This window comes from Esox lucius, chromosome 5 (assembly GCF_011004845.1).
Source record: "Esox lucius isolate fEsoLuc1 chromosome 5, fEsoLuc1.pri, whole genome shotgun sequence".
Classification (NCBI taxonomy): domain Eukaryota; kingdom Metazoa; phylum Chordata; class Actinopteri; order Esociformes; family Esocidae; genus Esox; species Esox lucius.
This window is the reverse complement of record NC_047573.1, coordinates 29,356,081-29,368,115: the sequence shown is the minus strand read 5'-3', so window position 1 is coordinate 29,368,115 and position 12,035 is coordinate 29,356,081. Positions and strand designations below refer to the sequence as shown.

Genomic DNA, 12,035 nt, shown 5'->3' with positions numbered 1-12,035 from the left:
TATTTGGACAAACAAAATGTCACCGCTCTGATTTGCAGCCTTTCCGCCAGTCAGGAAACATCAAGACGATTGCATGATTCAGTTGACAAAAACCTCTTAAGCCATGATGCTGTTTGAGCCCAAGACAAAGAGAGGCACGATAAGTCCCAGCTGTTGAATACACTGCCAGTCACAAGACGTTAACAGGCATTTTCAGTTTGTCGTGACAACCACATGACCTTCAGATTTACCACGGCAACATGATCACCACATGCACACCAACTCCTTGGTGATGGATGTCGGTTGGAGCCTCTCACCTAACTGTGTCCCCCATTGTACTTACATTTTGACATGCCGCTGCTCGACGTCCACCCTGGCCAGCTCGTCCTCCTCCAGGTCCGTGTCCCCTCCCGAGCTGCTCTCCGTCACGTCTGAGTCGAAGGCGCTCTCGGCCGTGTGCAGGTTGGCCGTGCCGCTGAGGTAAAGCCGCTCCAGCTCGGTGGGCACTGAGCCACTCTTCAAAAACCTGCCCAGGCTGCTCCCAGAGACGAAGGAGTGCCGGCCGGGGCCCATTCGCCACGTTGCAGTGGATTCCCCCTTACGGGACGCGGCAGGAGGCAGCATGCTGCGGGCAGAGTCTATAAAGCCGGACAGCTGTTGCTGGACGTGGCGTTCCACCTGCTTGGCCTGCACTACCTGAAGCCTCTTGCGCAGTCTCCGCAGCCTGCCCTCGATCTCCCCCTGACGGCTGTGGTTCAGTAGGGTGCGCTCCTTCACCTGGGTGTCCAGGCTACCGAGAGTGGCGGTAGAGGGGGGCTGGGGGAGGGGGGCCGGGGAACATACTGGGGACCCCTGCTGGCTGCCCCCCGCCCTTTCACCATCAGTTAAGGGCAGCAGCCGATTCGAAGCATCGGGCTGATTGGTGGGTACGTCAGGCACTGCTAAGTGAGCCGGTGGCGGCTGGAGCCCGTTCCCTCCCGTACTTTGAGAAACCCCCGGGGAATGCTTTTGCTTGAAGGTTCCTTTTAAGAGAATGTGCCCCGTTAGGCCGCCCACAAAAGCCTGGGTGTCCGGCGGTGGAGTCAGGGGCTGAGAGTCTGTGCCAGTGGAGGGCTTGCTCCCGTTCACAGCCAGCACAGTGCCGGCCGCGCCAGACATGGCTAGCTTCTTGGCGAGGCCGTTGAGGGCCGCCACGGCCTGGCCACCTCCGTTGCTGCCGCTATTCATGAGGCTCTTGAGCTGGCCTTCGGTGAGCTCAAGGGTCTGCCGCTTCCTCAGCAGGAAGTCTCCCCCTCCGTTGAACAGAGAGCTGGGCAGGATGCCGTGAGTCTTCAGCACGGACTGCTTGATGATGACGCTTTGCAGTTTAACAGATTCCTTGGTGGAGGGGACAGGGGTCACATCTGAGCACAGGTAGGAAGCCACCAGGGGCTGGAACTTGCCCAGGGCAGAGGCCGGGGACTGCTGGGCCGCCTGCTCCTGGTTCCCACCGCAGAAGTCGCGGGAGTTCTCGTCGACGGCGGAGACCTTGCGTTTGCCCGCGCCGCTGCTATGGATGAGGATGTTGCCGGCGTTGCCGTTGTTCTCTGCGCTGCCCGGGGAAAGGCTGGAGGAAGGGGCAGCCAGTTTGAAGCGGATGTGGTGAGCTTCGGCTGGGGCGTCGGTGAGAGCGGGCGCCATCGCAGCCATGCAGTGCAGAGAGACGGGCTCCGCGGCCTGCTCCACACCACCCGCTTACTGCCCCGCCAGAGGACAGCCTGAGTTGACCGGGAGACACAAGAAAGGTCAGACAAGTGCCACAAAATGAGAGACCGGGTGTGTATTCATTGAGCAGTACAAAACATTTGTTGAAAAGCACTTTTGCCAGAATGGAGTTCCTCTGGGACAGTTCCTCTGGGACAGTCTTTCAGGTCCCTCCCTGTTTGGCTATGTGGAATGAATAACACCTAAGGAGACGCACCCAATGCTGGTAGGTAACTAACAAGCTTGCCTCGAGTAATCACAACAGCAGGGCTGACAATCAGTTAAATTCTATGGTGACCAACATTTTACTGTAAATTGAGGACAAGCTTTAGTTGAACAATCCTACTGTATTTACAGAAGAAAACAATACATTTATAATTACAAAAGTGGAGAAAACAGACACTAAGATCAACTTAAAACAAAACACGCAATTAAAATCCTTATTTAAAGAGCAATCTTAAAATCATTAAGGAGTACTGACAAACTACCAGTCAGGTGGATGCCAGAAATGGAGTCACACAAATAAAGGTAACAATTCTATGTGCAATAAAATGTTGATAGTGGGGGCAGACAGTCAAAATTACAAAAATCTAGCCGGCTACACTATACAGGGTTTCATTTAAAAAATCCAGGACAGTTATGAGAGCCCATTTCTTCCCACGCAGGAAATAAATAATACAGCAACCTGTCCTTGGGGTGTGGGTGATAAGTCCTGAATAGGGTTAACAGACAGCAGCAAAGCTAAGCTGCACCTCAGACTAACACTGCTTATGTGAACAAGTAGGCCATTTTCAGACCACTTCCAAGATTCCTCCTAACATGATTATTGATGTTATGCCTACTGAATTCAAGGATGTGAATAAGGTGGCAGACGAAAGCAAGCAAGGCAAATAATGCAGAGCGTAAAAGCCCTACTCAGGCAGATGCAGCAGGCTATGGCGAAAGCAGGTGGATTTAGCTTTAGTGACAGCCAAAAGACCATGATGTCATCCCGACTTCCTGAGTGAAATTCTCAGACCTAAGTATCCACACTTCCCAAATCATATTAAGGCTACTTGATAAGAATAATGTTCACACTGAACAGCTTTGCTATTGGGGGAATCAATGTGCAAGGTGTAATGCAGCTTTTTACCAAGGGAGCAGTTTATCGTTAGATTGGTATATCATTCCGGGAAGCTAAATCTGAGCAAAATTCAATGAGACATTGAATAGATGGAATCCTCAAATATAAAAGGCATTCTGCTTCTCCCTGTATCACCTGTCAGGCGAGATGAATGGGGGGCTCAGTATTCCACCGCAGTTTCTAGTCAGCGCGCACAAACGCCATGTTGGTATTTCCGAGGGAGATTATGCAATGCAATTCATCCACATAAAACCGCCCATTCCGCTCTGGCAAATACACTAAACTTGTTCCTGTCAAAACCGTAACGTTTAAATGTTAAACTAATGATTTTAATCAAAACATTATGCACTGCCTACTGTGTTTGCAATAGTCTAACGTCATGTGTGTGTATATATACACACAGTATATCGCATAATGGTCAATGCCCCTAGAAATGTTTACGTGTGCTTTTGTCTTTACGGCGAGGCTTTGGTTCCTGCCCTTGGTTCTTCAGCCCAAAAAATATATATGTATTTTTATAAATACAGCATTTTACGAGCTAGCACAAGATCCATTTAAAATAACTAACTATGGAATCAGTCATCTACCGTTAGCTTAGCCAGCTACGAGTTTAAAGAACCCCACAGACAAACTAACCAGCTAGTACAGTACAGACCGTGCAAAATAGAATACACAGCTTAAGCTGCGGATGCAAGTAACCACAACGTTGGCATGCTCGACGACGTGCAACGACCAAACCGCATATTTTTTAACCTACACAATCTCGTTAGCTTGCCAGCAGACTAAACGCCGATTAACAGTGAACAGTTATTGATAACACTGTAATGCAGTTTAACAACTGAGCCGGTCAACATTGCTATCAAAGTCATTTAAACGCTGGTCTCTAGTTGTAAGGGCGGTTATTAACGTTGCGTAAACTGTTCAGCTAAATAGCAAATGTTGGCTAAGTTAAAGTTAAATAAATAAGGCCAAAACATATACAGCCTATACTGTACTGCAAACAATATGTACAAATGTCAACATAAGCATTTAAAAAATGAACAGCGAAACGTAATACATTTGGAATAAAAATTAAACAGTATATTTACTAGACATTATTCCGGGGCTGTCATTTGTTGTTAAATACACCACAAAACAAACGTTTTACTAAATGTGTGAGGTCCTTTTATTTATACGTTGGTCTACATGAAATATGTAATATGTAGTTGTGTCAAAAGCTAAACGAGACAAGTTAGTCGGAGTAGAGACAAACCAGTCTTGCTAGCTGGCTAACAAAGAAAAAGGAGGAACCTACCACGTGACGAGGCGCACTATCCGAGAGAATTTCGGCAACAATCCCCCGCAGTTTTTTAAGGAAAATGTATACTGATACCACAAAAAACACGATTTCAATCGATTAATCAGCCATTCCCCTTTCTAAAGGTGCAATCCGTTTTATTCAATCCCCCCTTTTAAGAGCCCCAGATTCGTTCCGGAATCAAGCAACGGGCGAATCAACTAGCTACACCTTCGCTTTCTTGCCAGCTAACGCGCTAGCTGGCTAGCTCGCCTCGCTATAAGCAATAGCGAGTAAGTGCAAAAAATGTCCTTTCTGGTCCAAATTAGGTCTACTGTTAATTATGTTTACAACAGTCCTTTGTCGCAAACTCCGTTCCTCATTGAACAAGGTGTTTGAGAAGGCCAGTTTTTCTAATATTTGAGAAGAGCCTTTTTTCTCGTTTTAGGGAGAGACGCTCAGAAAATGGCGGCTTGCTGCTCTCCCTCGGATTTGAGTCTGACAAACAGCTAGAAGTGGCGGTGGTGGTGTGTGAATTTCTGGTAGGCGGGAGACATTTCTCATGCTCGCCGCTAGAGTGAAGGACACATAAGAGACGAAATGCCCAACAGTCTCACTAGAGGGAGCTTTTTAAGCTGTTTTATATCAAAGTGGGCCATCAATAAAGATTAGAACAAAAGAGCAAATGCCACATATGACATTGAATACAAAATAGACTTGATTTATTTATATAATATCTGCATTGCTAAAGTAATTACATAGAATGAAAGCAACTGTATTACATTTAGATTTAATAATTTGTAACAAGACAATGGACTATATGACCTAGTTCTATGTACAAGTGGTTTTGAACCTGTGGTCCGCAGACACCTGGTGTTCCACTAGGGTACTGCAGGGGGTTCCACACATTGTTTTACAGTATAAAACTCGTCCAAAGATAACATTTGGAGAATTAACAGTAGTATATTTTTACATACATTTATAAATGGCACTTGTTTGTTAATATATAATGCCTCGATCTTAATATCACAAATGCAATTACTCAAAATGTGTATTTTATGATAATATTCTAGAATTCTCAGCAATCTCATGCCATTTGCGTGGCAGAACAGGGAGTAGCTCTCAGAGCATAAGTAATAACAAAAACCTGTGTGTTGCTAATGAGAGGTTTTTAAACTACTTACTGATTATAATATTTCTTTAGGGTAATAGGAATTCTCTACTTATGCAGCTTACAAGTAAAATTGCTCTATGGCTTGCTTTTACTACAGCTTGTGTCAACCATTATCATTGTGGTTAAAAATTACTGCATCCAAAATATGTATTTTACAAAGACGACTACCAAGTATAATCGTAGCAGCAGTAAATCTGTTGATTGTTTTAAAGTAATCCCCTTCACATTCAAATGACCCCTTCCCATTCTCTGCATTTTATGTTACAGACTGACTTCATAATCATGATATTTTTTTTGCCATTATTTGTGCCATAATGACAAGCGAAAACATATTTAGAAATTATTGCCAATTTCAGAGAAAAAACCTCCAGATATCAGAAATGTACATATGTTTTCAGACCCTTTATTTACACCATAGTGCTGTGGTGCGCGAGTCAGCAGTTTTTTGTTTTACCACATAGGCCCATAATTCAAAATAAGATGCACCCATTAGACTATATGGAGTGTGACATTTTGAAACCTGCAGCCTAAATCAGCAAATAAAAAAATACAACCGAAACACAGAGTTTGCATAACGTTGTTTAGATCAAGTGCTTCACAATGTTTGCCCAACAGAGGCACAGGCTGGTATTCTGCAATGAAAATTACTTTGTGAGGCCTAGCAATGTCATTGAACATGCCAGCAACCCACGCGCCCTTTATCGAAAGGATATTTCTTGACCCAAACCCATATGTACGGCAGATCTAAGTCACCAGCACATCACCACTAGGCAGGTAGACTTGTTTCAGTGGTATCTCGGTTTCTGACAGCACGTTCCTGTGCTGGTATTTCGTCAGCATTTTTTTGTATGGAATATCAGCCTCTGCTCACACTGCAATGAAACCATGAACTTAAACAAGCCATTAATGTAGATATGACGGAAGGACGCTTTGACATTTTTCAAAACAGTAATGTTATGCAGGGAGTGACAATTTCCGCAGAGATCCATGTGATATTGCCAGACAACCACGGAGCAATATGCCTGGATCCTGCCTACAGCATCGATCCTCAAACTTTTGTGCATGCACCATCTAGGAACATGTGCGACAGAAGTTACTTTCACCCACTGGTGCTAATTCTGCAAAGCTATTTGCACATGTAACAATAAATACAACTCACGCAAAACACAAAAACACTCTTTAAAGCAATATTGCAAAGCAAGTGCATTATTTCACTACAAATAAAATAACTTCTGGTCTACACACATTAACACTGTAGGTGTGATCGTAGCTATAGGCTAAGAAACAACATTTACTGCAGGCAGAGTTAAATGTTCTTCGAGATTCGCTGCACATTTAGAGTACTATCTATAATTGGTTGATAAGTTATAGATATTACAAGACTACATTAGAAATGTATTTTCTATAAAATATACTTTTCATATACACTCACCTAAAGGATTATTAGGAACACCATACTAATACTATGTTTGACCCCCTTTCGCCTTCAGAACTGCCTTAATTCTACGTGGCATTGATTCAACAAGGTGCTGAAAACATTCTTTAGAAATGTTGGCCCATATTGATAGGATAGCATCTTGCAGTTGATGGAGATTTGTGGGATGCACATCCAGGGCACGAAGCTCCCGTTCCACTTCATCCCAAAGATGCTCTATTGGGTTGAGATCTGGTGACTGTGGGGGCCATTTCAGTACAGTGAACTCATTGTCATGTTCAAGAAACCAATTTGAAATGATTCAAGCTTGGTGACATGGTGCATTATCCTACTGGAAGTAGCCATCAGAGGATGGGTACATGGTGGTCATAAAGGGATGGACATGGTCAGAAACAATGCTCAGGTAGGCCGTGGCACTTAAACAATGCCCAATTGGCACTAAGGGGCCTAAAGTGTGCCAAGAAAACATCCCCCACACCATTACACCACCACCACCACCACCAGCCTGCACAGTGGTTACAAGGCATGATGGATCCATGTTCTCATTCTGTTTACGCCAAATTCTGACTCTACCATCTGAATGTCTCAACAGAAATCGAGACTCATCAGACCAGGCAACATTCTTCCAGTCTTCAACTGTCCAATTTTGGTGAGCTCGTGCAAATTTTAGCCTCTTTATCCTATTTGTTGTGGAGATGAGTGGTACCTGGTGGGGTCTTCTGCTGTTGTAGCCCATCCGCCTCAAGGTTGGGAGTGTTGTGGCTTCACAAATGCTTTGCTGCATACCTCGGTTGTAACGAGTGGTTCTTTCAGTCAAAGTTGCTCTTCTATCAGCTTGAATCAGTCGGTCATTCTCCTCTGACCTCTAGCATCAACAAGGCATTTTCGCCCACAGGACTGCCGCATACTGGATGTTTTTCCCTTTTCACACCATTCTTTGTAAACCCTAGAAATGGTTGTGTGTGAAAATCCCAGTAATTGAGCAGATTGTGAAATACTCAGACCGGCCCATCTGGCACCAACAACCATGCCACGCTCAAAATTGATTCAATCACCTTTCTTTCCCATTCTGACATTCAGTTTGGAGTTCAGGAGATTGTCTTGACCAGGACCACACCCCTAAATGCATTGAAGCAACTGCCATGTGATTGGTTGATTAGATAATTGCATTCATGAGAAATTGAACAGGTGTTCCTAATAATCCTTTAGGTGAGTGTATAATATACATTAAATTTCCATTTTGTCCACAACTGGCACAACACGGAAATTATAGGGCCCTAACTGTGTCCTTTGATCATCCTTGAGATGTTTCTAGAACTTGATTGGAGTCCACCTGTGGTAAATTCAATTGATTGGATGATTTAAAAAGGCATGTTGTCTATGTAAGATTCCATATTTCACAGAGTATGTCAGAGCAAAAAACAAGCCCATTTAGTCTAAGGAACTCTGTAGATCTCCTGGGTAGAACATTGTTGATGCATAAATCTGAGGAAGGTTGTAAAAAAAAAAAATATATATATACACATTTGCATTGAGAGTTCCCAGTGGGCTCCATTATTGTAAAAAGGAAGAAGTTTACAACCACCAAGACCAGGGTTTATCCTGTATTAAAAACTCAAAGGCAACAGCCTTCCCAAATCTCACACTGCCTCTGTTTCAGCATGGTAAAACATGATTTTCCACACATACATAAATTACCAGCGAAATACTGCAGTGAATGTGACAGTAGGAAGAAATGTTCCATATTTGTAGTGTTGCCATATGAGGACCCCACAATTGAGGCATTTTTTTATAATTTTTTAATGGATTTACAAATAGGGTAATATAGATAGTCTGCGGGACATTTGGCTGTTTATCCTCAATAAAATCAGGCAACCTTGCATACAGGACCATACCGGTCCCGACATCGCGGGGATGAGTAACGTCAGAAATACAAGTGGATCCTAGAATTTTTTTAACCCCTAAACTACATCCAATTCGCTAACATTCTTTAATGTTTCAGATGACTTCTAGAAGCCTAGAATTACAGATTTCTTTGAGGGTTCCCAAAACAAACATAGATAAGTGAAAAGATGATCAGATTAGGGGATGTACTGTCACCAAAAACAGTATATGTGCAAGATGCAGTGTAAAAAATATACAATTAACATATTTAAGTCACCAACAATATAAATATATTAACGTGAAGATGCTGGATCAGCACAAGCAGCAAAGCCAAGAACAGCTGAAAGGGAGTCAAGAGAGGCAGATGTGGCGTCAAGGCGAGGATGAAGAAAACAACAATGCGACAAGGCTGTTATATATACAGCTCTATTGCATTTCTTTATGCAAGTCAAATTAAGGAACATATAACAATGAAAATAGACAATAATATTGACTAATTATAAAGCTGATGAGTGATTTCATATTTTTTATGTGATTCCTAGATCCTCTAATAAACATAGAACAAGTGCTTTTGACACTCAATTGCTAAATGTTTTCAGATGGCCCTAACATAATGAAGAGTGAATAATATGCTCTGTATGCTAGAAGCATTGTGGACCCAATGTAATTGTGGGCTTTGTAAAACAGGCAAACAGAATCTATAGGTTGGATGCATTTAAATCTCATATATATAAAATGTCTACTAGTCATCGACAGGCAGTGTAGAACGAAAAAAAACATCAGGGGAAAAAAAACTACATACAGTGGATATAAAAAGTCTACACACCCTTGTTAAAATGCCAGGTTTTTGTGATGTAAAAGAATGAGACAAAGAAAAATCATGTCTGAACTTTTTCCACTTTTAATGTGAACCATTCAATTGAAAAACTAACTGAAACCTTCGAGGGGGAAAAATGAAAAATAAAAACCTTGCAATTTATCTATGTCTCATTCTTTTATTAATATATTCTAGGCATTTAACATTGCTATATGTTAGCTGACTGTCAGTATTGCGTCTGGACATTAGATCATTTTGTCATACATTAACAGAACACCAAGTTTGAATACTGCACTAGATACCAGAAATAGCATCTATGAACTGTATGGCTTTTGCCACTGGCCATTTTAACAGCTTATTAGCCAGTAATAGGCTTACAAGTATCTACTTTTCTAATAGGAATAGTCATAAGAATTGAGAAATTTCTAGCGAAACTGGAGGTGAACTTTACACTGCCAAAGCTATTCCATTTTACGGCACAACAATGTTCGTTTTTCTTTAATTTGTGAATGACACTGATAAAATAACTATCAACATAGGTGACGATAACTGAAAAACCCATCAAGTGAAAAGACGAGAGAATCGTGGAAATCCCTACTCTCTTGTGATCTAGCCTATATTACCCTAAAAAGCATGCAAGGATGCGTACTTTGAAAATCCAGAAATAGTCCCAATATAACTGTAAACAGTTTTATTTTAGGCTTACTATAACATAGCTACTTAAGGTTGTATCCAGCAAAGTTTTTGTCTATCTGGAACAAATCCTAATGCATAGTGTTTTAATTGTGAAGAGATTCGAACACAAGACCTGTTGTTTGGTAGACCGCGTCTCTAACCACTACGCCATTTTACAAGGGGTAGTCACTCACTAAGAGACATTCACTCTGTTTGGCCGGCTCCACTTATGCGGTCTGACAAAAAGGAACATGTTAATATGTAAAGAACAGATATGTAAAGAGAGATAGATAGATATATATCTTGTATTTTGGTTGCTATTAGCAAGGACATTAAGGTATGCTTTAGCTGCACAAGTGAACATGGACACCAGGGCCGATTTAACACTATAATAGTATTTTCTCAAGTGTGTAGCCAGATATTATATAAAGTATATCAGAGGGGTGTCCGATAGAGCACGGGGTGATGTACCTAATTTGCCTAATTTTGAGCGAGGAAAACCCCTGCAGACTCTGTCCATCCATCTAAGCAAACCAGGCAAGATGGGAAAAGTTAGGGGGGTGACCAAGATCCCAATGGCCACTAACAGAGCATCAATTTCTCTGCAGAAATGTGAGAACCTGCCAAAAGGACAACCATCTCTGTAGCACTTCATCAATCAAGCATTTCAGTCTCTATATGTTATTGAGTGCCCCATCCAAAGCCTAGAATTGAACCCAATTGAACATCTGTGGGGGGCCTGAAGATTGCATTTCATAGACACTAGCTATGCAATTTGTCAGAGCTTGAGAGGATTTGGAATGGTAAAGGGGAGAAACTGGCCCAAATTCAAGTGTACAAAGCTAGTAGAGGCATACGCAAGAAAATTCAAACTTGTGATCGCTGCCAAAGGCACTTCTACAAAGTATTGAATATGTATGCATTTGAAATGATGGTGCACACAGTGCTCCTGGAAACTTTCAATGCCATTGCAATTGTTTTATAACCATCCCCAGATCTGATTGGACAAGTCTGAGGTGTATCAAGAGTTCCTTGGACTTCAGGTATGTGCCTTTCTAAATTGTGTGCAATCAATATAATTTGCCAGAGGTGGACTACAATCAAGTTCTAGAGACATCTAAACAAGGATTTAATGAAACATGATGCATTTAAAGCTGAAGGACGTAACTTTCAAAACACGAATTATTTCCGCCTCATGTTCCCAGAAATCTCAGCTGTTGCTGGTGAAAAGTCAGTTCACTCTTAAAGCCCCACTCGTTATCTATGCACTTTATTCAGCTCATCAAAAAATATATATCTTCATCCGACTACGTGAGTTGACATACAAATATTTAAATTCTATTCTAAAATTAATTAAACAAAATGTATCTGATGTAGCATAATTACAGAAACGTGAGAATAACTAGCTACTAGTCTAAAGTTACCTTGGTCATTTATTTTGATTACAGTACTACTAGCTGGGCTAGAAAACTAAGAAAACAGCATGTACATTCGGCAGCTCGCCTCTTTATCCACGGAAACTTAGCTAGTTAACCAAATTGGCCAATCATTTTTGACAGGTAATTAGTTATAGCCAATTACTAAAAACAGTATGAGGTTATTCTAGGCAGTTAACATTGTTCACAAGTTTTGCTGCTACTACTACCAGCTTCTAATAATGTCAGCTTGCCAACAAGGACAATGTCTATTGGATAGATGTACAGTCAGTAACTATAGCCATGTCTGCTCTGTCTGTATAGCTAGCCACATCAAGAAGAATTGCCACATCAGTGTTGAAATGTAATGCATTTTGCTCCATGAGTTCCATCCATCATGGACAGGCAACTGCACCAATGTTCACTCAATGGTGTCTGTCCGCCTCTAGACTTGCATTATTTTGATCTAAACTGTATTTTCTTAGGTACCATAACATTCTAAATTTCTTTCATA

General features: G+C 42.0%; 1 protein-coding gene across 3 annotated transcripts in view; it reads right to left on the bottom strand.

Moving 5' to 3' along the window:
* kansl1a (KAT8 regulatory NSL complex subunit 1a) overlaps positions 1 to 12,035 on the bottom strand; it is a 37,207-nt gene that overhangs the window by 23,030 nt on the left and 2,142 nt on the right. The window contains exons 1-2 of one of the 3 annotated variants that reach the window (XM_010864416.5): positions 4,140 to 4,648; positions 323 to 1,736 (exon numbers count right to left, since the gene is read on the bottom strand). In XM_010864416.5, coding sequence (XP_010862718.1) covers positions 323 to 1,668 — 1,346 coding nt within the window. In that variant the 5' untranslated portion in view covers positions 1,669 to 1,736; positions 4,140 to 4,648. Of the gene's footprint in view, positions 1 to 322; positions 1,737 to 4,139; positions 4,649 to 12,035 lie in introns of those variants that run through there. The other 2 variants (XM_010864414.3, XM_010864415.5) reach the window with 2 other exon arrangements.